The sequence below is a fragment of the Hyaena hyaena genome, unplaced genomic scaffold, assembly GCF_003009895.1.
Source record: "Hyaena hyaena isolate Hyena2069 unplaced genomic scaffold, ASM300989v1 scaffold_417, whole genome shotgun sequence".
In the NCBI taxonomy this organism is placed as follows: domain Eukaryota; kingdom Metazoa; phylum Chordata; class Mammalia; order Carnivora; family Hyaenidae; genus Hyaena; species Hyaena hyaena.
Window position 1 is genome coordinate 111,677 of NW_024081050.1, and position 26,549 is coordinate 138,225.

At 38.3% G+C, this 26,549-nt stretch overlaps 1 protein-coding gene across 4 annotated transcripts in view; it reads left to right on the top strand.

Annotated features, from left to right (window-relative positions):
- Nucleotides 1-2,859: 2,859 nt before the first annotated feature.
- CHPT1 (choline phosphotransferase 1) overlaps nucleotides 2,860-26,549 on the top strand; it is a 31,087-nt gene continuing 7,397 nt past the window's right edge. For 3 of the 4 annotated variants that reach the window (XR_005531788.1, XR_005531789.1, XM_039252503.1), the window contains exons 1-5: nucleotides 2,860-3,332; nucleotides 15,389-15,536; nucleotides 15,812-15,953; nucleotides 21,968-22,052; nucleotides 24,707-24,838. Coding sequence is in view for 2 of the 4 variants with exons in the window: in XM_039252503.1 (XP_039108434.1) it covers nucleotides 3,060-3,332; nucleotides 15,389-15,536; nucleotides 15,812-15,953; nucleotides 21,968-22,052; nucleotides 24,707-24,838 (780 nt within the window). In the remaining 2 variants the exon portion in view is untranslated. The remainder of the gene's footprint in view (nucleotides 3,333-15,388; nucleotides 15,537-15,811; nucleotides 15,954-21,967; nucleotides 22,053-24,706; nucleotides 24,839-26,549) is intronic. The other variant, XM_039252501.1, reaches the window with a different exon arrangement.

Here is a 26,549-nt window from a genome sequence, read left to right on the forward strand (position 1 = left end):
ATTTCTGGAATTTTATATATATATATATATATATATATATATATATATATATATGTTTTTTCTTTTCCTCATAGCTTTGTCACATACATACATATTCCTAAATGCAAAGTCATGCATGTTTTTGAACTTTGTGTGAATGAAATAAATCATACTATGTGGATTTTTTTCTGTAACCTGCTTTTTTCTCCCCTCTCTCAGCACTATAGTTGTGCAATTCATCCATGTTAATAAGTGTAGCTATGGTTTATTAATTTTCTCGTGCTATCTTAAACTTAGTATATGATATTAAATTATGTGAAAATCCTTCAGCTTATCCATTCAGTGTTGGTGGACATTTAGGGTATTTACAGTTGTTGATTATTGTACAAAGATGAATATTCTTATACCTGTCTCCTAAGACACATGTGCAAGATTTTCTCTAGGCTATACTCCTGGATCAGAATTGTGGTGTTTGAGCATGTGCATATTCAACTTTACCAGATAATGCCAAAACCTTTTTTTTTTTTAATTTTTTTTTAGCATTTATTCAGTTTTGAGAGACAGAGAATGAGTGGGGAAGGGGCAGAGAGAGAGGGAGACACAGAATCTGAAACAGGCTGAGCCATCAGCACAGAGCCTGATGTGGGGCTCGAACCCACAAACTGTGAGATCATGACCTGAGCTGAAGTCGGAGGCTTAACCGACTGAGCCACCCAGGTGCCCCCAAAACCTTTTTCACAATGGTTGTCCCCACCTATTCCTCCTTGCTAACAACACCTGCACTCAGGCCATGCGATTAAGTTCTGGCTAGTGGGATGTATGTTGAAGTGTTGTTTCAGAATTCTAGAAAACACCTTACTTTGGTGGCTCAGCTGAGTGGTATCCAACTTTTTTTTTTTTTTTTTTCACTCCCTTTCTCTTTCCTGCTACTTGAAATGCAAATAGGATGGCTGGAGCTCCAGGGACCATTTAGAACCAAATGATGACCTTAAGGTACAAGTCAGAGAGATGTTAGAGCAGAAAGACAGAAGAGCCCAAGTTCCAGACGATCCTGAAGCCACCATAATTCTAGACTTTTATGTGAGAAAGAAATAAACTTTTTTTGTTTATGTCACTAGATTTTGGAGATTTTTGTTACAGGTATCTGAATATAAACCCAGTTGATTGTTTTTCTGCCTCTTATTGATTTTAGGAATTCTTTATATAATCTGGGTAGTAGTCAGTGTGTACTTTATTTGAGAGAAATACCTTTTCCTGGCTTGTGACTTGTTCTTTTCATTCTCCTTTGGTGTTTTGATGTGCCCTAGAAATTATCTGTAATATAGTTACGTTTATTAATGTGGAAAAGGATTTCTCCCTGGATTTTTCATGACATTGATAAATTAAAAAACAGATGTCTCCAAGTTTAGAGTACATAAATCAGCATAGTTAAAAATGGATCTCTGTCATTCTGATTCCTTTCCCACATTTGTCAGCAATTTTTTTTCACATGAAAGATTAGGATGTGTGTATTCAATGAATGGTTTGATCTGTAGACACCTAAGGCAGGGGTCACCAAACTTTTTTTTGTAAAGGGCGAGATGGTAAATATGCCAGGGTTTGTAGGCTCGTATGGTGTCTGTCACAACCACAGAACTCTGCTGCTGAGTGAGAAAATAGTGTAAACAATATGTGAGGCATAAACATGGCCTTATTCGTGACACTTAAGTTAGAATTTCATATAATTTCACATAAAAAAATAAATTCTTTTGATTCTTTTTCAGCCATTTAAAAATTTAAATACCATACTTAGCTTGTGGGCTGTACTAGAACCGGTGGTGGGCTTTTTGCTGACTCCTGTCCAAAGTGTAATGTGAATCCTGTGGGACAGACTGCATCTGCTGATACACGTTGCTTAACACACTATCTTGAAAGCAATTTCTGAGCTTGTTCCATGCCTTAGAAAATTGCATGAAGATCAGAACCAGAAAATGGAAAAAAAGGCAAATGGCAGGCTTATCTCAGGCTGTGCAATGTTTATCACAGGATGTCCCCTGCCTAAAGAGGTGCATTGTGAGATAAGGGGCTTGTGAACCACCATTGTGTGGCAAGTGTGCTGAGTCCACTGCATAGTAGGAGGACACTGACTGAATTCCTGTCCTCTATCACCAGAGAAGGCTGTGTGTAAAAATATCCAATTACTGGTACTGGATGCTGTGAAAAAAATGGTATTTGGGTTTTTAACCATTCAGTCCCCTTGTTAGCAAGCCTTTTCAAGTCCTGATTTTTCTTTTTAACGTCTTGGTCTTTGGACCCTGAACTTTGAACCCTTAGCGAGAGTTCTCTAGAGGTAATTAGTGGCAGGGCCCCTGTCCTCCGGGTTGGAAAAATTGTTTTTGTTGTGTGTTTATCAAGCAGGACCCCTTTTTGAGCAGACTGATAGGGTCATCAGGCCGGTGACTCAAGACGTGCAAAATCATGTTCTCACACAGCCAACCACCTTCCCCTCCCGGCAGACTCCTCACGCAGCGTTGTCCTTCAGTGGTTAGTCAAAGGCCAGGGCACACCCACACCAGGAGAAAAGAGTTGTGCACAACATCACACGTTAGAGAAACCAGCCTTTAACTGCCCAGCCAGCAAGGAGCCTTTCCTCATGGAAGCCCTACCAGATATTCCTGGAGAAGAATCGAACCTTAGAGGCAGGTACATCAGCCCCTTGGGGAAGTCAGGGCCCTTGCACGTCAACCAGAAAGTTACTGTCGGCGGGACCCGAGTGGCGACCTGGCGGCCAGCGAGAGCCGGTCCAACCCTCCCGGACCCCTCGCCGGACTCTCCCCAGCCCCTCCCCCGGGTCCCCTCTCCGGAGGCCCCGCCCTCACCCCACCCCCGCGGTCGCACTAGCGGCCGGGCCGCTCTGGGGGCGGGGGCCCCGGGACCTGGGGCGGCCCGGCCTGACCTCGACCTCGGTCCAGCGGGCCCGACCGGAGAGTCCCACCCGGCCGGCGCAGGTCCCGATCCGCGAGCCCCTCCCTCCACCTCTCCCCGCCCTGGCGCCGGGCACCGGCCGCGCTCCCTCCAAGCGGCGGGGCCCGCAGGCGGCCATGGCGGCGGGCGCCGGGGCCAGGCCGGCGCAGCGTTGGCTGAGGGCGCTGACGGAGCCGCTGAGCGCGGCGCAGCTGCGGCGGCTGGAGGAGCACCGCTACAGCGCGGCGGGCGTCTCGCTGCTCGAGCCGCCGCTGCAGCTCTACTGGACCTGGCTGCTCCAATGGATCCCGCTGTGGATGGCCCCCAACTCCATCACCCTCCTGGGCCTGGCCATCAACCTGCTCACCACGCTCGTGCTTATCTCCTACTGCCCCACGGCCACCGAGGAGGTAGGGCCCACCTCCCGCCCGCGGCCCGCTGGGCCGCGGAGGAGAGACCCCCCAACTGCTCTCCTGGGACTCCCGGTCCCCCGCCCGAGCTCCTCCCGAGATGCGCTGCAGTCCCTCAGCTGGAGGTGCCCGGAGAGCCGGGAGACCCCCGCGAGGCTCAGCCTCGTGGGTGGGAGTGGGGGTGGGGGTGGGATACCGCCACTGCCCCGCGCCGCGTCCGCCCGGAAGACTCCCGGGGCCGCTTGGAGGCGGTCGCGCCGCTACCCTAACCCCGCGTCCACGCCGAGCCTCCTGGGGCGGTGGCGGGGTTGTCAAGGTCACCGTCTCAACCAGTTTGCACTTCAGCCTCCCCCGGGCTACTGCGAGCCTGGGGCCTGCCTGCCCTGCCTCCACCCCATCACGCGCCGAGCCGTGGGATGGACAAGCTGTCGGTTACTATGCACACTGGGGACTGAACGCTCCCAGGCTCCGTCCAGCCTGGCACCAGGGCTTGCGGTCGGGTTGGCCAAGCCGAAGTTACCCTTTGGATACTTTTATAATCGTCTCTTTCTCACGGTTTTGCTAGTGATCCTGAAATTACTGGTAGCACTGATCAAAGATAAGTTACTTCCAAGAGGTAACTTCCTCTTTGCCTCATTGACATGCAAAACAAACGAAGGTATTATTAGCAGGGCGATAATCCTTATTATCACGACCCAGGGGTCACAAAAGACAACAGATTTTATTAGCAATGACATATATCTGAAATAAGAAGTGTAAATTTAAAAGAGAGTAAATAACGTGAGCTTTGAACAAGTGTGAATCAGAAGCCCCTCTGGGGCTCAGTGTGACTGGTAGAAGGCAAAGGGGGTTCACTCCCACAGAGTACATGAGATAAATATCACATTGCACATTCTGTGACACTGTTTTTTTGTCTTTGCTCTCCAAATAGTGAAATCCCTTTTGTAATTCTATTTGAGTACAGGTTCTGTGGGGAATTAATTCAGGTTGAGATTGGATAGCAAGAATACAAGGGAAATATTTTATGCCTTCTATACTATGCATCCATTAAAAAAATATTTAATGGAGCCTACAATGTAAACATATCTTGCCAATTGATGGTTAATTTTATTACATATGAGATCTTGGCAGATGTTTCCATTGTTATTCATTTCTCTATTGTTTGCCAAAAGTAAGTTTCTTTAGTTTTTCATTTTTGCAGTCTGTTTCCAGAATTTCCCAGAGTTGGTGCACTGGATTTAGAAGTGGAAGGCTTGAGTTCTCATGGGGCTTACCACACCACAGACATAACCGCTGATCAGTTTTCCCAAATGTGAGATTGAAAATCATACTTGCCAAACCAATTTCACAAGGATGCAGTGAGGACTAAATAATACATTTACCTGCAGATAAACATAGAAAAAGGTAATTTGTCCAACAAATTAAAAATATTACTCAATACATTAAAAATACCACTATTATTAAAAATGTCCTGAAAATATAGCATAAAATTTAGTTTTTATTGGGCCTAGATTTGGCTAACTACATTCGGATGTTTCTGATACTTGCCAATTGAACTGTGAACTTGTCAATATTATTAACTTTAGAACCATTTGTTGAGTACTTACAAAGAGCAGCACACAGAAACAAGTCCAAGAGATTATGTTTAGGAGTGTCAAGAGGGCCTGATGGAAGAGGTAAAATTATGAGTAATTAATTTTTAGGCTCAACTGTCTTAAAAAAAATGGTGATGGTGGGGAGAAATCTCAGACACTTAAAAAAAAGTGAAAAAATAAGAATGGCCCCAAAAGGAGGAGTAAGGGTTAATAGGTGAAACTGACCAGAGTTTCTGAAATGTGTGTCATTAGATTCTGCACATGCTTGTAAGAGGCTGAAGCAGTGAGGGGGCATTCACATTGCCTATCTGGTAAAATCCAAGCAATAGCAAGAAAGAAGCACAGTAATTCTGGCTGTTGTTTTCGGATCACAGAACTAGTAAATGAGAGGACCTGACAGAATTCAGATCTAAGTCAGTCTGACTCCAAGCTTACATATATTTATATATTATATATTTATTTATATTATATAATATATAATGTATGTATTCAGATTCAGATCTAAATGCATCTAACCCCAAAACTTCCATTTATCTATATATAATATATATTTAATTATATATATAATATATAATTATATATGTTATCATATACCACCACCTTCTGATTCAGAGCTCCTGACTTTCTCTATGTGGTCTGAAAGAAAAATTCCTTTTTTATATAAGATTTAACAGGTGTATAAAGTGCTTTCACACCTATTGTGGCCTTTGTGTTTTATGTCCACCCAAAGAGGTTGGCAAGTTTTTTCCCTTCCTAGAATAGCCTTACCACCATTTTAGTATTTCTTCTATCCATCCATCCTGAAGTAATAGTAGTATATACATTTTTATTAAGAGAAGATTGAAGCCCAGAGGGTTAAGTGACTTACTTGGCATGGAATATAATTTCTAATTTTTAAACTTAAGAATTGTTAGTGCTTTTTCAAACTTGATAGATTGCTTCCAGAAGGGGTCAGGAAAAATATATACAGTTTTTGCATTTAGATACTTTGGTTTATGTACCCGTATAGAATGTAATCCTACCCATACAGGATTACATAGACATAATGCTGACTACATTATCTGTATTAATAATAACACTTGGTCTAATTTTTTAACTACTGTGTTAATTTCTAGGACATAAATGGGGATGAAGGGAAATTAATAGAAAAAAATTAAGTATTTATATTAAGTCCTACAGTGGTGTTCTGAACTGCATATCATGCCACTGTTTCTGTTTATTTTTTAATCTATTTTATTGCTTTGTATAGCTGCTTTTCTTTTTTAAATTTATTCTTTTTTTTTTTTTTACAAATAGTTTATTGTCAAATTAGTTTCCACATAACACTCAGTGCTCATCCCCACAAGTGCCCTCCTCCATGCCCATCCCCCCTCCCCCCCACATCCATCAGTCCTCAGTTTTTGTCAGCATTCAAGAGTCTCTCATGGTTTGCCTCTCTCCCTTTCCCCCACCATTTCCCCCCTTCTTCTCCCCCTTGTTCCTCCGTCAAGTTCCTCCTAATCCTCCTATACGTGCAAACATATGATATTTGTCCTTCTCTGCCTGACTTATTTCGCTCAGCATAACACCCTCAAGGTCCATCCATGTTGCTACACATGGCCAGATTTCATTGTTTCTCATTGCCGTGTAGTATTCCATGGTATAGATAAACCACATCTCCTGGATCCATTCATCTGTTGATGGACACTTAGGCTCTTTCCATGTTTTAGCTATTGTGGAGAGTGCTGCTATGAACATTGGGGTACATGGGCTCCTATGCATCAGCATTTCTGTATCCCTTGGGTAAATTCCTAGCAGTGCTATTGCTGGGTCCTAGGGGAGTTCTATTGTTAGTTTCCTGAGGAACCTCCACACTGTTTTCCAGAGGGGCTGCACCAGTTTACATTCCCACCAACAGTGTAGGAGGGTGCCCGTTTCTCCACATCCTCGCCAGCATCTAGAGTTCTCTGATTTTGCTCATTTTAGCCACTCTGACTGGCGTGAGGTGGTATCTCAGTGTGGTTTTGATTTGTATTAAATTTATTCTTAAGTTAGCTAACATACAGTGTAGTCCTGGCTTCAGGAATGGATTACAGTGATTTATCACTTACATATAACAACCAGTGCTCATCATAGCAAGTGCCCTCCTTAATGCCTATCACCCATTTTTTCCCACCCCTCCCTACCCACACCCATAAAGCCTCAGATTGTTCTTTGTATTTAAGAGTCTCTTATGGTTTGCCTCCCTCTCTGTTTTTATCTTATTTTTCTCTACTCTTCTCCTATGATCATCTGTTAAGCTTTTCACATTCCACATATGAGTAAAATCACATGATACCTATCTTTCTCTGACTGACTTATTTCACTTAGCATAATACCCTCAGGTTCCATCCACATTGTTGCGAATGACAAGATTTCATTCTTTTTTCATTGCCGATAGTATTCTATTGTGTATATATACCACATCTTAATCCATTCATCAGTTGATGGATATTGGGCTATTTCCATAATTTGGTTATTGTTGTAGTGTTGCTATAAACATTGGGGTGCATGTGCCCCTGCAAATCAACATTTCTGTATCCTTTGGATAAATTCCTAGTAGTGCAATTGCTGGGTTGTAGGGTAATTGTATTTTTAATTTTTTGAGGAACCTCCACACTGTTTTCCAGAGTGGCCGCACCAGTTTGCATTCCCACCAACAGTGGAAGAGAGTTTCTCTTTCTCCACATCCTCACCAACATCTTTTGTTTCCTGAGTTGTTAATTTTAGTCACTCTGATGGGTGTGAGGTGGTATCTTAATATGGTTTTGATTTGTATTTCTCTGATGATGTGTGATGTTGAGCATCTTTTCATGTCTGTTTGCCAACTGGATGTCTTTGTTGGAAAAGTGTCTATTCATGTCTTCTGCCCATTTCTTCACCAGATAATTTGTTTTTTGGGTATTGAGTTTCGTAAGTTCTTTATAGATTTTTTATACTAACCCTTTATCCGATATGTCATTTGCAAATATCTTCTCCCATTCTGTCAGTTGCCTTTTAGTTTTGTTGTTTCCTTTGCCATTCAGAGCATTTTATCTTGATGAAGTCCAAATAGTTCATTTTTGCTTTTATTTCCCTTGCCTTGGGAGACATGTCAAGTAAGAAGTTGTTGTAGCCAAGGTCAAAGAGGTTGCTGCCTGTCTTCTCATCTAGGATTTTGATGGTTTCCTGTCTCACATTAGGTCTTTAATCCATTTTGAATTTATTTTTGTTTATGGTATAAGAAAGTGGTCCAGGTTCATTCTTATGCATGTTGCTGTCCAGTTCTCCCAGCACCATTTGCTAAAGAGACTATTTTTTTTTTCCATTGGATACTCTTTCCTGCTTTGTCAAAGATTAGCTGGTCATATATTTGTGGGTTCATTTCTGGGTTTTCAGTTCTATTCCATTGGTATATGTGTCTGTTTTTATGCCAATACAATAATGTTTTGATGATTACAACTCTGCATTACAGGCTAAAGTCTGAGATTGTGATGCCTCTAGCTTTGGTTTTCTTTTTCTTCTTCTTCTTCTTTTCTTTTTTTTTTTTTTTTAGATTGGTCCTAAAGTCTTTTATTATTTATTTTACTAATTAATTTATTATTATTATTATTTTTTAATAGTTTATTGTCAAGTTGGTTTCCATATAACAACCAGGGCTCATCCCTACAAGTGCCGTCCTCCATGCCCATCACCCCCCTTCCCCTCTGCCCCACCCCCATCAGCCCTCAGTTTGTTCTCAGCATTCAAGAGTCTCTCATGGTTTGCCTCCCTCCCTCTCTCCAACTATATTTGCCCTTCTTCTCCCCCATGATCCTCTGTTAAGTTCCTCCTAATCCACCTATACATGCAAATATATGGTATTTGTCCTTCTCTGCCTGACTTATTTCGCTCAGCATAACACCCTCAAGGTCCATCCATATTGCTACACATGGCCAGATTTCATTCTTTCTCATTGCCATGTAGGATTCCATTGTATAAATATGGTTTTCTTTTTCAACATTACTTTGGCTATTTGGGATAGCCAAGTTTACAAACTTTAGGATTGTTTGTTCTATAGCTCTGTGAAGAATGCTGGTGCTATTTTGATTGGGATTGGAGCCACCATGTCTGTTAAGGAACTTTCCACTCCAGCCAAATTGAATTACTTGCTACACCAAGGATTTCTCTTCTTTTTGTCCTTCTCTTTTCTCCCTCCTCTTCCTTCCTCTGTCCTGTTTCCATCTGTCAATGCCCAGTTCTAACTTGACTTTGTTATGAAATTTTTCTTCCTTCTCTGGAATCAAATCAAACACTTAATCCTCTAAACTCCAATAAAAACCACAGTAACAACTAACATTTACTGGGTATTGACTATGTACCAGGCATAGTGCTGGTAGCCTGTTGTCTCATTTAATCCTCTCATCAACTTTATGAAATAGTACTATTACTATCTCCATTTTATAGATTAGGAAGCTGAAGGGAAATTAACCTCTTCCATGCAGGGTAGCTTTAAAAAATTGTTTTTAATGTTTATTCATTTTTGAGAGACAGAGTGCAGGCAGGGTTGAGGCAGAGAGAGAGACTGAGACAGAGACAGAATCTGAAACAGGCTCCAGGCTCTGAGCTGTCAGCACAGAGCCCCATGCAGGGCTCTAACCCATGAACCACGAGATCATGACCTGAGCCAAAGTTAGACACTTACTGAGCCATCCAGGCCGCCCCATGTGTAGGTAGCTTTAAATGGAGACCAGGATTCGAGGCCAGAAGGTTTTCCAATTTCTCAAATTGGAAAAACTTCTCCAATTTTTTTTTTTATGTGTGTCCTTACTGCACAGGACAACCTACCAACTTTTAAGTTCAGACAGCGATTGCCCATTTGTACATTCTGCACTTCACAGCACCTTGCAAAAAACAGAGGCATAGTAAATATTTGTTAAATTATTGACTGCATGAATGAAATGCCATCTTGGGAGATGATGTTTTTCTACCCTTACTCAGTTTAAGCTGGTTTTGGATGAAATACTTATCAGTTGTTTGGCCTGGGAATTTTAACAACAGTAAGCAAGAGTCAGGGCTACTAGAGAAAGCAGAAATTAAATTGCCCCCTCCTCACCTCAATGAAGCATTTCTATCAGAATTTTACTCTGTATGGAGTCCTTGGCTCCCATTCCTTGCTACCTAATCCTAAAATAGAATCACAGACTTCTACAGATAAAGGACTTTAGAGCTTATTTGATGCCTTTCCAACATTTAGATGTAAGAAAACTCAGTGATTTGAATCTAGTTCTTTAGGCTCCAGCCTAATAACATTCTTTACCACAAAATACCCATACATTTGTTTTTGACTGGTATAAAGTGTGGCTCCATTCTCTTTTAAGCTTACTTGAGTAAATGTCAGAAACACATCAGTGTCTTTGTTAAGAGACTTTATAGGGGCACCTGGGTGTCCCAGTGACTCTTGATTTCGGCTCAGGACATGATCTCATGGTTCGTGGGTTCAAGCCCTGCATTAGGCTCTGCACTGGCTGTGCAGAGCCTGCTCAGGACTCTCTGTCTCCCACCTGCTCCTCCCCCATGCGGGCATGCCCTCTAAATAAATAAATAAATAAAAATTAAACAAACTTAAAAAAAGAGAGTAGGAGTTATAGCAAATGGGTGCCTAGTATAAGGTCAGGTCAAGGGAATTAATGCATTTATTTTATTTATGATGATAACAAGTTGAACCAAACAGTTTTTCTGAGGAAGTCAGAAAGACCTTAAGAAATGGTTTATTCCCTATGTAAATAATTAAAATTATAGTTGCATTTGCAACTATAGGGTTATTTGCTGGGAATATTAAGAAAAGGCAAATAATCTTTAGATTCCCACTCAGACTTTTTTTTTATTGAGTTTGGTTTCTTTGAAATCTAGTATTTCCATTTTATTACCTATCTCCCCCTTTTTTTTCCTTAATTTTAACCAGCTCAATAAAATCAGGCATCGTTTATTAAGGCAGGACTCTTGTAAGGGAGTGGCCTCTCTTACTGAAACAAAATACAAACTCCCAACTCCTTTCAAGAGTTGAAAATTCTAGAAGCTGGACAGGGACTAGCCCAGCTAGTGCAGGCAAGCAAGCATTCAGGCCTCAGGATTTAAGGAGGCACATGCATGAGCCTGACCCTGGGAGTACATGCAGCCTCAGCTTCTGAAGCCTGGATGCCTAGAAGGAGCTTCTGCAGGTAATTGCCTTGGCGTTTGTCCCTTTGATTCTTAATCAAATCTTTCCTATACTTGATTCCCAAGGTATATAAGCTATTCCTCTTTTCGACTTTTGACCTGGGCAGAAAGGCTCTGACCACTTGGGTTTTGCAAAGGTAAAGAACAGAGCAGATGTTAGAGCACCCAGTACATTGATGTTGACAGATCTGACCCCAGGGATTCTCTTCATACTCCTCCTCCTTGTGCCCCTGAGCACAGTGAGAGGCTCGCATTTTCAACAAGAACTCTAGTAAGTACTGGTGAAGGTTTAAAAAAAAAAAAAAAGGAGGGGAAAAAAAGGACGATTCCCCAAAAGAATGAAAACTACCTTTCAAAGTACAAATTTCTAATGTCATGAGAGAACCCTTTGGTCCCAAAGTGTTGGTTGAACTGCATTTGTGTAAAAGCTGCTGGCTTTCCTTCCCCGAGCTTGTTACCTGCTTTGTTCCCCAAAAATGGGTGTATTCTCATCAAACGCTGGCCCCCAACCAGAACTGAGGCCTGAAGGTCTGGGTTGAAGACAGTAAGCCCCTAAGGTCCTTTCTGATTGGCGACTGAGAATGATCTTACCCTTGCTGACCCCCAGCTGCTTCTGGAGCCTTGGAGGCCTCCGGTGGGAGCCCTCCCTCTGTAAACAGGGAAGTGCTCCACCAGCCACAAGCACACAGTAAACAACCTCTTAATCCCATCACTGGGTTAGAACAGTGTCAGACCAGTAGTCTGTTAGAAACATGAATTTCCTTTTAAAAGTCCACTTTTTAACACCACACTAGCACTCTTCCACATATGCATGATTTGTCTTCTAATTTTCTTTCTTCCTACCTCTTATAAATGCACTTTCTGTTTTTATGGAGAGGGAGGTCAGTTGCTCTTTGGATAATTGAAACCTCCCTATGAGCAGCTGACCTGATTATTACTGATTATATAATACCTTTGATACATACCTGCATATGTGTCAACTCACACCCAAGGCCATTTAAAGCAAAGAGATCATTTTTTCCAAGTATAAAAATTTATAGAAATAGGCATTATATAGTTCCAGTATTTCCTAGATTTTAAATTGGGAAGATTTTTTACTTTTGTGTATTACCTACATATACTTTTAAAGACATGGACTTTTAAAGATTTATCAAGTTTAAATCACTTTTAAAGACATGGACTTTTAAAGATTTATCAAGTTTAAATCACTTTTAAAGACATGGTCTCATTCTAATCCTTAATATCTATAACGTCATAGATTTGACAACTATGCTAGCTATTTTTTAAATACGTTAAAATATTTCCAAAATATATTAATATAAAGCCATAAATAATAGAATGAAAAGTTGACCCATGAATCACCTAAAATTGTTAACTTATGTAGTATCAGTAATAATAACAGTAAGTAAAATTTGCTGATCTCCTTCCATATGCCGGGCACTTTTCTCAACACTTTCCATGTAATTCTTTGTTTGATTCTCACACTGAGACAGGAGCAGTGTTTATTTTCATTTTTCATAAAGGGAGACTGAGGTACTAAGAGGTTAAGTAACTCATCCAATTCATTCAGCCAGCGATGAAAGCAAGGATCTGGGTGAGGTGGTGTCCAGACTCCACACTTCTCACCGGCCTGCAAGAACAGCACAGGGCATGAATTCTTCCCTTTGGAAACCATTTTACCTGATGAGGAACAATTAGATCATGTAGTTATTTAGCTCCTGTGGTATGTACAGGTGATTTTAAAAACAGAAAACATGCCTCATATCCTTTAGAGGATTGTATTCTAATGTGAAAGATGGGACCTTGGAGACTATCTAGTCTAGCATTTTCATTTACAAAAGACCTAAGGATGTGTTCCAGAAAATCAAGTATTTTAAGGTCCAAGCTTGTAAAGTGACATTTGTCCAGTGAGCAGAGATGTGCTCACTGATCACTTTCTAATAAGTCTTTGCTTCCTTTTCCTGAGGCATGTATGCTCATTCAGATGCATGTAAAGAAAGAGGATAAATAATTGGTTTATATGTGAGTGTTCTCTCTGATCCAGAGCTATTTTTAACAAGAACAGTTGCCATATGATCTGGTCCAGAACACTGGTTTCTCTAATTAGGAAATGAATAATGGCATCCTATAATTCAAGTAACCAAAAAAGTAAAATTTCCCATTTACTTTCATACAGCTATTTTTTAGTGGTATAACTGAAAAGCAATTTAAATTTATTACTGTTTTAATTTAAATGATTAAAGGTTATGATTGATTCTGAGTAATTATTTTGTTTTCTAGAATAATCTTACATAATTTTTAAATAATGCAAGATTCATCATTAGTGAAGTAATTACTTAATTTGTGATATAGCCACATCATTGAATACCTGTCATCATTTAAAAGACTAATGTAGGTCTTTATGGTTGACCTGTAAAGATTCCTATGACATACTGTTAAATTCTGATCCTAAAAGATACAGTAGATATTATGAAAATAGCCGAATTTAAAACTTTGCACGTTAGGAGTTTAATATTACCTGGAGAAGTTCTACTTTTGGGAATAGGCTCCTTCTATAGTACTTACGTGATATCAAAGGTGTTTATGACTTTATAATGCATAATCTAAGACTGACTTTTCTATGCTTATGTTTAAAATCTTTGAAAGTAAGTTCACATGAAAACCTGAGATGAGTTGGGATGGCTCTTGTAGACCCTCCTTCAACCTGGAGTCTCTTCTGTAATTACACCTGTTTTGAGGACTCCTGGAAGGAAGGGTCATCCTGTTCCTGGCCAGTGCATCTCTGGAGCTGATTTTGCAGAGATAACAGGTTAAAAAAGAAGATGACAATTTGCAGGCTATTTAACAGCTTCCAGGTGGGGGTGGGGGTGATGACAGCAGGGAAGAGAGAAGGTAGGTTAGGTCCCTGTGGCCTTGGGAAGACTGGAAAGGAGTGAACCAGGTACTGAGAACTAGCATGCCTTTCTGGGTTTAAAAGAATGGCTCACAGCCATTTCCTAGGGCTCACTGTACTTGAAATTGGATTGTGTGAGTAGGAAAGTGCTTCTTAGCAAGTTTGAAGAAAAAGGTAGTTAGTGAAATAAGAATTCATGTCTGCGCAGCCTGCAGCCTGATGAATCCCATATCCTGGGGCTGGTCAGAAGACCCGGGTCTGACTCCTGGACCATCTGGCCACTCATCTGGATGGGACTTTGTCATCCCTCCTGACTTATTTCATCTAAATAAGTGCCCTGTCTCTGTGAATTGCTGTATCAGATAAAATACTGCTAAAAAAATATCCTTTGTTTTACTGTTTTAGATAATGTTACTACCTTTCCAGTCTGATCTCTTGTAATTACCTATGGATCTTCTGGTCCCAAAACAGGTATCTGGTCATTGACTCATGAGTAAGCCTTTCATTTTCTAGGCCTCAACCTTTGTTTCTGCAGAGACCTCCTCTCTCTTTTCCTTGTCTAAATTCCCCTGCACTCTTACCTGTTCAAACTCTAAACCTTTAGTTCTTCTAGTATTCTAATGAAGTAGTCTTAAACTAGTGAACAAGTCTTCCTTTTTTTTTTCCAAATGAGGGACAGAATCCACCCCCAATTCTGGTGTCCTAGAGTCAGCGAATTTCCAGTATGGATTTCCATTAATGCCTTGACCTTTCAACTTGCCTGCAGCTAGTCTCCCAGACCAGAGGTCAGAATTAAGCTTTTAACATGGACCTTGGCTCCAGTTGTTTTAGTAGAAAAAGGTTCTGGGCATAGAAGGGAGAAATGGAATACTTCTCAGGTAGATGATGCATTTTTATAAGTCTGTCATTTAGGGGGAGAGTATTTGATGGAAAATAGATGATTAAAAAGGTGACCTTTTATGTCATTCCAGAAATTATAATAACTTCAGTTTCCAATTTTACATAGATTTGAGATGTAACTTTTCTCTCCTTTGGTTATCAAAATGAAAACAATATAATTTTTCATAGTAGGAAAAAAAGAGCTATGGATTAGGAACCCAGATCAAGGTCCTCATCCTTGCTCATTTAACCTTATATTTCTCAGTCTATGGACTTGTGTGTCCCTCTTCCCAGATGACCTAGAACAGTTCATCTGATTTCTCAGTTTGGTTCTCACCTGTAAAAGGAGGCTTATGAATGGTTTTTATAACACCCTGAGGTGATATAAGGTGAGAACACAAGAAAATGTGTCAATTGGTTTAGGTTGAGCCATTTTCAAACAGAAGCTAACTTGTTGTCACTTACCAATATTTATTATTCACATTTATCTTTAGGCACCATACTGGACATACCTTTTATGTGCACTGGGACTCTTTATCTACCAGTCACTGGATGCTATTGATGGGAAACAAGCCAGAAGAACAAATTCATGCTCTCCTTTAGGGGAACTTTTTGACCACGGTTGTGACTCTCTTTCCACAGGTAAAGTAGTGAATTAGTGAAGGTTTTTCTGATTTTTTTAAAGTAATAACTTAAAAACTAACAAGAACTGAGCTGTTTGGTCAACTTTTTGGATAGGCATACATTTGGGGGCAAATTTTCAGTGTATTTTGACAGTATGTTCAAAAATTAATTTTGTTTGGTGTACCTTATTGTGATGCCAAGGTTACATACCCTTAAACTGTATTTCTAAACATGGCAATTATTTCAGTAATTACTTTTAATTCTTAACGGTTCTTAAACCTTGTTTCTTTCAGTATTTATGGCGGTTGGAGCTTCGGTTGCTGTGCGCTTAGGAACTCATCCTGACTGGTTGTTTTTCTGCTCTTTTATTGGAATGTTCATGTTTTATTGTGCTCACTGGCAGACTTATGTTTCAGGCGTGTTGAGGTTTGGAAAGTAAGTATGGTTTTTAAGTTGTACATATTTTAAATATAATTCAATTTATTTTTACAATCTGTTATACTTTATCCATAAGAAGAACAAAGCTTCAGGAATTTAAATTATCTTTTCATTTATTAGAGCATGGATAAATGCTACAGCTTAATTTAAGTCTTGCAGGGATTCTGCATATAATAAAGTTACGTATTTGACAGTAATTTTATTTTTTCCTCACTTTTCCAACTTAGTAGCTAACTAACCCAAGCTTACATTATACAGGAGAAAGAGAAAAATAAAGGATCTGTATAATGTAGAACAAGGATATGCAGTACTTAAGTAAACAGCATTTGACTTATATAATAAAATAATGAAATATGGAATCTAAGGGTCCTTTTTGGTCACTCTTCATGTACCCAAAAAGGGGCACCCGTTACATCAGTCATCAAACACAGATAATTGTGAGACTCCTCAGTTGTGGTAGACAATTGATGCGATAATGTAAAAGCACCTTGAAAATGTTAGAGATAAACATCAGATGATAAATATGCCTCTGATGCCTCTTTCTTAGACATCAGGAAACAGCACACAAAGCAAGAATTCAATTTTGTTTTCCTCTTTCCCATCAGCTCCCTCTCTGCCTAATCCTTCAAAACTGTCCGCCATTGACTCATTCTCAGCTCTGCCTTCCCATATCTACTGATTCTTTGTAGTTCCGCTTTATTGCTGCATAGGAGAAACGGTTCTGGAAAAACAAAAAACAAAAAACCTCTGATGATACTAAAAGTATCATCAGGAGAAGCCCAAGTCTATGAATCATGTAACAGAAGGAAGGCCATAGGCAACTCATCACATTGATTCTAAATTATGGAATAATTGCAGTACAACCTCATGTGCTTGCATGTTTCAGGCACTATTCTAAGTGCTTTACATGCATTAGCTCATTTATTCCTCACAGTAACCCTGTAAGGCTATTATTACCCACTGTACAAATGAGGCAGAGAGATTCTATAACTTTCTTACACTGCTATTAAGCGTAGAGCCAGGATTAAAACTCAAGTCCGTTTGACTCCAAACTCCACACTCTTAGCGACTGTTGTTCAGTTCCCTGGGACCAGCAATATATTAGATTCTGTGGAAGGATACAAAATGCATTTTAAAAAAATTCCTGTTTTAGGATATATATATCAAGGGGATGATATAATACTTCTGTGACACTGCTAATACAGACCATTGCCAAGTGTAAACTGTCTTGCTCTAGGTTTCCATAAGGACTGAAGAAACCCTAAGTAAGGAGAAGTTAATTGTAGGTTGAATTAGTTAAGAACACTTTTATGGAAAATTTGACTCTTTTTTTGATTCCCTATCTACTGATCAAGAACCCAAGGATCAAAACGCCTGGTTAAAAATTCAAGGCAACTATGTAAAATAAGAATCTGTATCTATTTATAAATTAAGATATGCCAAAATAGAAAAGTAGCTTTGCAAAATCTAATGCATTTTAACTTGCTGAACTTCCTATGGTAAACTAGAGTAATAAAATAATGCAGTGCTCTGGTTAATTATTATTACTGTTGTTACTATTTAATGACTAACATTTTACCTTTTTGGCTTCTAACTTCATTAAAAATCTTTCTAGCGTAGTTGTAAATTTTACATTAATTTGCTATTGATTGAGAGCCTATTGTGTGCCCAGAATGGGAGATACAAAGATTTGTTACTTGTGGGTGGACTCTGCCAGACAGATTGGAGTAAATCTAGGCAGAACCATGAGGAAAGAAAGTACTCAGAACTTTAGGGAAATGACTATTGTGATGGAGTTCGCAGCACATAGGGGACAGAAGGAAATCCTGCAGTGTTTGGGCAGGGGTGGAGGGGTGGGGACAGCCATTTAAAATACTAACACTGGAGAGATGCCTCAGTTGGTTGAGCATCCAACTCTTGGTTTTGGCTTATGTCATGGTCTCTTGATTTTGGCTTAGGTCATGAGCCCTGCATCTCTAACAGCTAACAGAGCAGACCTTGCTTAGGATTCTCTCTCTCTCCCTCTCTCTCTTCCCTTCCCCCTCCTTCCCCCCCCCCCCCCCACTGTCGCTGTCTCTCTCAAAATAAATAAACTGGGGCAACTGGGTGGCTCAGTGGTAAAGTGTCTGACTTCGGCTCAGGTCATGATTTCGCAGTCCATGAATTTGAGCCCCATGTCGGGCTCTGTGCTGATAGCTCAGAGCCTGGAGACTGCTTCTGATTCTGTGTCTCCCTCTCTCTCTTCTCCTACCCTGCTTACACTCTGTGTGTGTGTGTGGGGGGGGGGGGGGTCAAAAATAAATGTGAAAAAAAATTTAAATATAAATAAACTAAAAGAAAATAAATAAAATACTAACACTGGATTGCAGAGATCCTAAGCCCTATAGTTTATTATCACTTTGACAAGGTAAAAATATCATGGAGCTTTGAGTAGGATAGACTGATGTTTCAGCTTAACATTACAAGAAGGATCTATATGTAGTACATCGCACCTTTGGAAATGCTTACAAACTATGTCAGTATCAATGGTCTGTTGGTTAGGATGGATTTCTTGAAAATTTGTCACTGAGAGGCTAAATTATTTTTAAAATATTTAATTTCAGCATAGTTAACATATAGTATTATATTAGTTCCGGTGTATGATATATAGTGATTCAGCAATTCTGTACATTAGTCAGTGATCATCACGTGCTTTTAATCCCCATCACCTATTTCACCCATCCCCCCGCCCACCTTCCCTCTGGTAACCATCAGTTTGTTCTTTTTAACTGAGTCTTTTTTTGGTTTTTCTCTTTTTTAGTTTGCTTGTGTTTTATTTCTTAAATTTACATGAGCGAAATAATATGGTATCTCTCTTTCTCTGACTTCTTTCACTTAGCATTTTACCCTCTAGCTCCATCTATGTTGTTGCAGATGGCAAGATTTCCTTCTTTTTATGGCAGAGTAATATTCTTGTGTGTGTTTGTGTGTATCTCATATCTTCTTTATCCATTTATCTATTAAGAGACTTAATTTTTACAGTATTTATATTATTGGAATACAGAAGAGAAGTAGAAATGCTATACTACTTGTGGATATTTTCATGGTTACCTGTTATATCTTTTGAAAATACGTGGATTTCAATGTAAATATGAATTTGTTACCTTGAATTAGATCATTTAAACTATAAAGTATTAATAGGTGTTTTTAATTATACTTTTTAACTATTAAAGATTTTTTTAGTCAGTGGTACATTAGTTAGTATTTTCCTTAGCACTGTATAGAATTATAGTTAAAATTTGTCTCTATACTAATGCTTGCCATGCGAGATAAGGCATATTTTATTTATAGCATGTTTGCTCTCCTGTAGCAAATATCTTATGTAATTCAATAATAGAGCAATGCTTTAAAGCTTAATCTTAAATCCTAAACCATGTCCAATGTTCAGTTGTATTGTGCCCTATTTTGTTATTTACATGTGAACATTTAGACTTCGTGTTTTCTTTTATTTCAAAAGCATGAGAATTTCCATGCGGCATTATGGAAAAAAAATTACGGTAAAGGAGTAGTTTCTACCCCTACCCCCCACCCGTTGGTGGACTAATAACATGCAGTTAAAAACTAAAACACAAAAACAGACAATAAAATAAAGTCCTCAATATTTCATTTAATTCAACAAATACAAAATTACTGCGTCATTATCACATAAGTTTTTAAATGTTTAGTCTCAATTTCTTCACTCCTTGCAGACTGGTAACTAATTCTAGATCACACTTTGAATAGCACTGTTGTAGACTGTCCTCCATGATAACAGTTTGGGGATTAAGGATATACTTAGACAATATCCCTAATGCCCATCTTTCTTGGATTTTTAAAGTCTTTTTTTGGATCCAAATTTTAAAAACTTGGACCCATTAATGAGTTCTCTTTGTAAACTGTTATACAGAATATTCTTTTAATTTAAATATATTAGGCATAATATATTTTTCAAGCTTCAACTATTTCTTCACAGTTCAAATATTTGAGTATTTGGCGAGTGATTCTCTTGTTTGATTATATCCTTTCAGCTTTCTTGTTTCCAGACTCAAGAACTGTCGTTTAGGGAGAAGGAAGCTTTGAGTTTAATATAAAATCTGTGAGGCGAATGATGCATATGTGAAACCCAGGTTCCTAGCTCAATCCTCATATGCGTCATTTAGTTCATTGAGAGAAAATTTATTCTATAATCCCTACCAGCTTTCCTAGTTGCTTCTGGTCACTAGTCATACCCTGGGAAAATTATGGATAATTTAGTGTAATTCTACCCTTCTTACTGGAAAAGAGCACAGAACTCTGGTAATAAGTTGTAAGTATAGTGGGAAGAGAGCTGGCCCTAAACGCATTTTCCTGTGGCAACATTCAGCTGTTCCAGTACAAGCATGGAAAAACCGTTTGTTTCCCTCTCCAAAAAATGATTTATTGGTATAATTTATAGCTCATAAGACTCATAATAGATGCTCAGTAATTGTTAGTACCTTTCTTCCTTTTTCTCTACAAAGTACTACATGTTATACTATTAGGTTTACATTTTTGAACCAGCTTGACTATTTCTCCATTCAGACTGGAGGCCTTGGTTTGCCTGCCACTGATCTTACAAAAAACAAAGCAAAACAAAAACTGGATATCATTTTTTATATTTTCCTTTTCTTTGTGGTTTAATGTTCAGTTCACCTTCTCCTCCTAACTGCCCCCAAAGTAACATAGTCTGGAAGTCTTTTCTTCCCTGCCTGGTTTTAATTTATCATCTAATCACACTACATGTCTTATATTTGCTGAGCAGTAAGTATTCCTAGAGCATCTGAAGACTCCAGGGCATCAAAGGAGAGATGTCAAGTAGGTAGACAGATATCAAAACCTGGAGCTCAGAAAAAAATTATATGAATTTGGAGATAGGGATTTTGAGGTCCTTAGCCTATAGATGGTAGTCTAAATATAGATAAAATTGTTCAGAAAACCTAAAAGGAGAAAAGATGGAATTCTGGATATAGTAGCAATTCAGATATGGAAGAAGCAGCAATCTAGGAAGGAACATGAGAAGAGCTTCCAGCAAGGCAGGAGAATCAGGAGAGAGCATGGAATAAATAAGAACATAGCAGAACATTTCGAGAAAGAGGGAATGATCAGCATTTTAAATAGTGCAGAGAAGTTATCCAAGATATTAACTGAAATGGATTTCTTACATTTGATCAATTGAAAGTCATTGTTTCCCTTAAACAATTTTAGTAGAATGGGGCCAAAAAACAGACTACAGTAAATTAAGCAGCAAATATGAAGAGGAGGAAATTACAAATGAATACCACTTTTTAGTTAGCCTGTTTATGGAGCAAAGGAGAAGAGGGGTTAGTAGCTTCAGAGAATACAGACTAGAGACTGATGTTGGTTGGTTTTGCAGAGTTTTTTTTTTTTAAAGAAACTTAACATGTGCATATATTAGGGAAAAAAATGTCTGTGGAAACAAAAAAACTACAGTGGCTATTAGTAACCTAATAAGGAAAGCTGTTTGAATTTTCCCTAGTTTTCAAGTGAAATTCACTTGGGAATATTTAAGAATTTGTCCTGAGTTATCTGGTTGTTTTTATATTATTCTAATTTTTCCTCATTACAAGATTACTACATGATTGTTATTTAAAAATTCAATAATTCAAACATTATTCAATTCAAAAAATTCAATTCAAACATTACATAAGTACATAAAGTAGAAAGTAAAGTCCTTTTGTAACTTCAATGATAATTGCTCTCAGCAATTTTATACATGCTATACAAGCTTTTTTCCTCTGTGCATATCCTCGTGTTTACCTGTATGTGAGCACATGCTGTTCAGTGGGCTCAGTTCCACAGTGTAAATTGATAATTCAGTGATGGAACTAAAGGTACAAATAAGCTAGGCTTATAAAGATTCTTACACCTTTGATATTTAACATATGGTTACTGATCTTCATATTTAGGAATTTTATTTACAAACATCTTTTCTATTCTTTGTCCTTCGTCTTTAGAGTGGATGTAACCGAAATTCAGGTAGCTTTAGTGATGGTCTTTGTATTGTCTACACTTGGAGGAGCAACAATGTGGGACTATACGGTAAATCTGAATATTTAAATTTATATTTAAGTACTTTACAAATATTTAGGAAAATGCATTGTTAATTTTCTTTAGAATTCTTCATATTGTATTTAATGGTCATACCACTTCTTAACCTTTTTTTCTTCATTTTATAATTTTGCTATCCCTATATACCTTATTATGGCATTTTTCCCTATGCATGAATATATTATCACAAAGAAAATGACCCCATTGCCCTAATACAAAATTTAACATGCTAGTGGAACTACCTTTTCTAGGCTAAAATTTATCACATAAAATAGATATATAAAAGTAAATTCCGTAAAATATTTTCTGTTTGAAACTTTCCCTCAATATTAGGAAAGAAAAGTTAATAATTTGCATTTTTTACAATCTACTGTGAGGTAAAGTTTCCCATATTAAGGATTGTTTTTATTTTCTGCTTGGTTGGCATCAGTGTTTTGGTAAAAGTTGACTCTAAGGAGGCCACTGTGATAAATTCATGCTTTGCATAGAACGAGAATTTATGAAGAAATAAATGATTCTGTCTTTAAAACCTAAGCCCATAACACTGGCTGACTCACAACCTCATGCCATAGAGTTAAGAATAAGAAGAATAATATCAATAGCCAACAACTAACATTTATTGAACATCTTATGTTCCCACAATTTAGCATCACTGTTTTATCTGACCCTCAGTACAATACCCTGAAGTAGATACTATCATTATTTTGTTGTATAAGTAAGTCTTAGAATGATTAACTAATTTGTCTAAGGACACATAGCTAGTAAGTACTGGAATTAAGAAGACTAATTCCAGACTCTAGGTTTTTAATCACTCGTATATATATTATATATATATATGTGAGTGTATATATATATATATACCTCCGGTAAAAATAGTAAGAGATACAAAACTAAACATACTCTTACCATAGGATCCAGCGACTGTGCTCCTTGATATTTACCCAAATAAGCAGAAAACTTATGTCCACACAAGAACCTGAACATGGATGTTTACAGCGGCCTTATTCATAATTGCCAAAACATGGAAGCAATCAAGATGTCCTTCAGTAGGTGAATGGATACATTATGGTACATGCAGGCAATGGAGTATTATTCAGCGTTAAAAAGAAAGCACTATCAAGACATGAAAAGACATGGAGGGACCTTAGATGCATATTACTTAGTGAAAGAAACCAGTCTGAGAAGGTGGCTGCATATTGTATGATTCCAAATATATGCCATTCTGGAAAAGGCAAAATGATAGAGACAGTGAAAAGATCAGCAGTTGCCAGAGTTTACGGGTGAAGGAGGGTTAATAGAAAAAGCACAGGGGATTTTTAGGGCAGTGAAACTATTCTGGTATGATACTATAATGGTGGATATCTGTCATGCATTTGTTCAAACTCATAGAATGTATATACCACCAAGAGTAAACTGTAATGGAAACTATGGACTTTGGGTGGTAATATTCAGGATAGGTTAATGCATTATAACAAATATTAACACTCCAGTGGGGAATGTTGATAGTATAGGATACCCTGGGGGTTGAGGGTAGAGAGTAAATGGGGACTTTATGTATTTTCCACATAATTTTGTCATGAATCTAAAATTGCTCTAAAAATTAATTCCATTAAAAAAACAGTGAGATTTCTCTGAGGCATTTAGTTTCAGAATTGCCAGCTACAGTTCATATCACTGGGCTCAGACTTGGAGCATATTTTTAAGTAGTGGTACATTTCCTGAGACATTCATATTCCTTCTCATCCTGTAAGAATGACAGAATCAAGGATATGCCACTATAGGCCTCTAAAATATACATACTAGAAGGATGCAGTGTGTCTTTTATATTAGCTGCCTAGCTAGTTCCCATAAAAAGGTGAATGTTGACCAAGAGGCAGTTAGCTTATTTATTAAGTCAGATGTGGTTGTCTTAAATTTAATTCTGATTTAGTTATAATAGGGAAGAATTTAATTTAATCTTAAAATCATTTCATTCAATATTTTGGCAATACCATAGGAAGAAAGCACACCTGCTTATTCTTAACAAGAATACTTTTTTAGATGTAGATTTTCTAAATTTGTTCATTTGTAGTTTCCACAAATGTTGGTATAATATTTCAGTCTATTTTCAAAACACATTAACCTATAGCTTTTGGCAATTTATTATTACTGTTTTTTAAATCCTTTGCTGCCTTTGGAAGTTTTCTTGAACAGCAAATTGACCAACAGGTAAATATACCGCTAGAGATTTAATCCTGGATATTAACTACACAAAATTCTTGCATGCACACACACTGTGATATTTGTCACATTCTTGATGCAGATCATGGTGTCTGACTTTTCCTGTGATGCTGCCTTTTAGAGGTACTAAATGCAAGTGAACTATCATTTTTCATGTTTAAGTCAGATGAAGGCTTGTGAGATTAAATATTTCATCACAATTATATAAGTAGACTTCCCTGAATTTGGTGGATTCATTTTTCACTTAATGAATAAAACCATAAAAAAAATTTACCACTTTGGGCTATATCCAGGAGTTAAGGTTTGATTATATAAGAAAAAGGATAGCTTAATGTACAGGGCCATATCATAATGTTTCCTTACTATTTAATAGGAAAAGAAATTCTATTTTCTTAACGATTTGTTTCTTTCCTCTACTCCTAAAGATACCCATTCTAGAAATAAAACTGAAGATCTTTCCAGTTCTTGGAGTAGTAGGTGGAGCAATATTTTCCTGTTCAAATTATTTCCATGTTATCCTCCATGGTGGTGTTGGCAAGAATGGATCCACTATAGCAGTAAGATATTAATTTCATCATCATTTATGATTAATTTTATTGTAAGCTTTATTACTACCAGATACAGAAATACTAAAAATATGCCGATGTTCCAAGAACAGGGAAGGGAATTCTAAATATCTTTGTTTTTAGGCATGTAATACAAAAACATTTTAAAACATTTTAACTGATAAAGCATTTTTCCTCTTTTCTATAGCCTTTTTCTTAGTAGACTTTTCTGGCATTCTATTTAATCATCTACTGTCTCATTACCATACATAACTAAGAGTTGCCATTTGTTTTCTTGCGTATTGTGCCTTACACTAATAAGGGAGAGAAGGAGGGAATGAGTTCCTGACTTAATAGTGGGTAAGTTGCCAAAGGTCATGGTTTCACATACAGGGAAATTTATTACTCATGAAGTAAATTTTATTGAAATTTCACTGAAATATATTTTTAAAAATAATTCTACTATTGGAGCACCTGGGTGGCTCGGTCAGTTGGGCATCTGACTTAACCTAGGTCATGATCTCACGGTTCATGGGTTTGAGCCCCTCATCAGGCTCTGTGCTGACAGCTCAGATTCTGTTTCTGGAGCCTTTTCAGATTCTGTGTCTTCCTCTCTCTTTGTCCTCCCCCCCCGCCCCGACATAAACATTAAAACATTTTTTAAATTATTCTAATATTTTAAAAGGTAAAATTTTAAACCTTAATTCTTAAGTTGAATAGATACAGTGTGTTTCTGGTTTTTTGCTTTTTTTAAAATGTGATTTATTGTCAAATTGGCTTACATACAACACCCAGTGCTCATCCCAACAAGTGCCCTCCACAGTGCCCATCACCCATTTTCCCTCTCCCCCAGCCCCTGTCTACCCTCAGTTTGTTCTCTGTACTTAAGAGTCTTTGGTGGTTTGCCTCCCTCCCTCTGTTTGTAACTATTTTTCCCCCTTCCCTTTGCTCATACTATAATACTTTTGTATTTATATATTTTTTTAAAACTTCAGTACTTTTATGTGGGAAAGGGTCAGAATTCCTGCCAGCTTTTAAAGCAAATATAATATCTGTGTTTTTAAAAAGCCATATTGTCATCTTTAAGATAAATATAAGAAGATAAAGGGGCACCTGGGTGACTCAGTTGGTTAAGCATTTGGCTCTTGATTTCAGCTCAGGTCATGATCTCACAGTGGTTCCTGGGATCAAGGCCACGTCGGCACTGGCAGCACAGAGCCTACTTGGAATTCTCTCTCCCACCCCTCCCCACCTCTCTCTCTCTCTCAAAATAAATTAATAAACATTAAAAACAAACAAAAAACATAAGAACATAAGTACTTAGTCCAGTGATGTCATCATCTGCCAAAACATTGCCTTTTTAGAATCATTTGAGCTGTAATTTACTCTCTTTGATTTCCTTGGTATTGTAGTTCAAAATTTCTTTCCTTTAAGGATAGATTTGATTTTGGGGCGCCTGGGTGGCTTAGTCGGTTAAGCGTCCGACTTTCGCTTAGGTCATGATCTCGCGGTTCGTGGGTTCGAGGCCCGCGTCGGGCTCTGTGCTGACTGCCAGCTCAGAGCCTGGAGCCTGTTTCAGTCTGTGACTCCCTCTCTCTCTGACCCTCCCCTGCTCACGCTGTCTCTCTCTCTCTCTCTCTCTCTCTCCTAGAAATAAATAAAACATTAAAAAAAAAAAAGGATAGATTTGATTTTGAGAAAAAAAGACAGTCGTATGGATCCA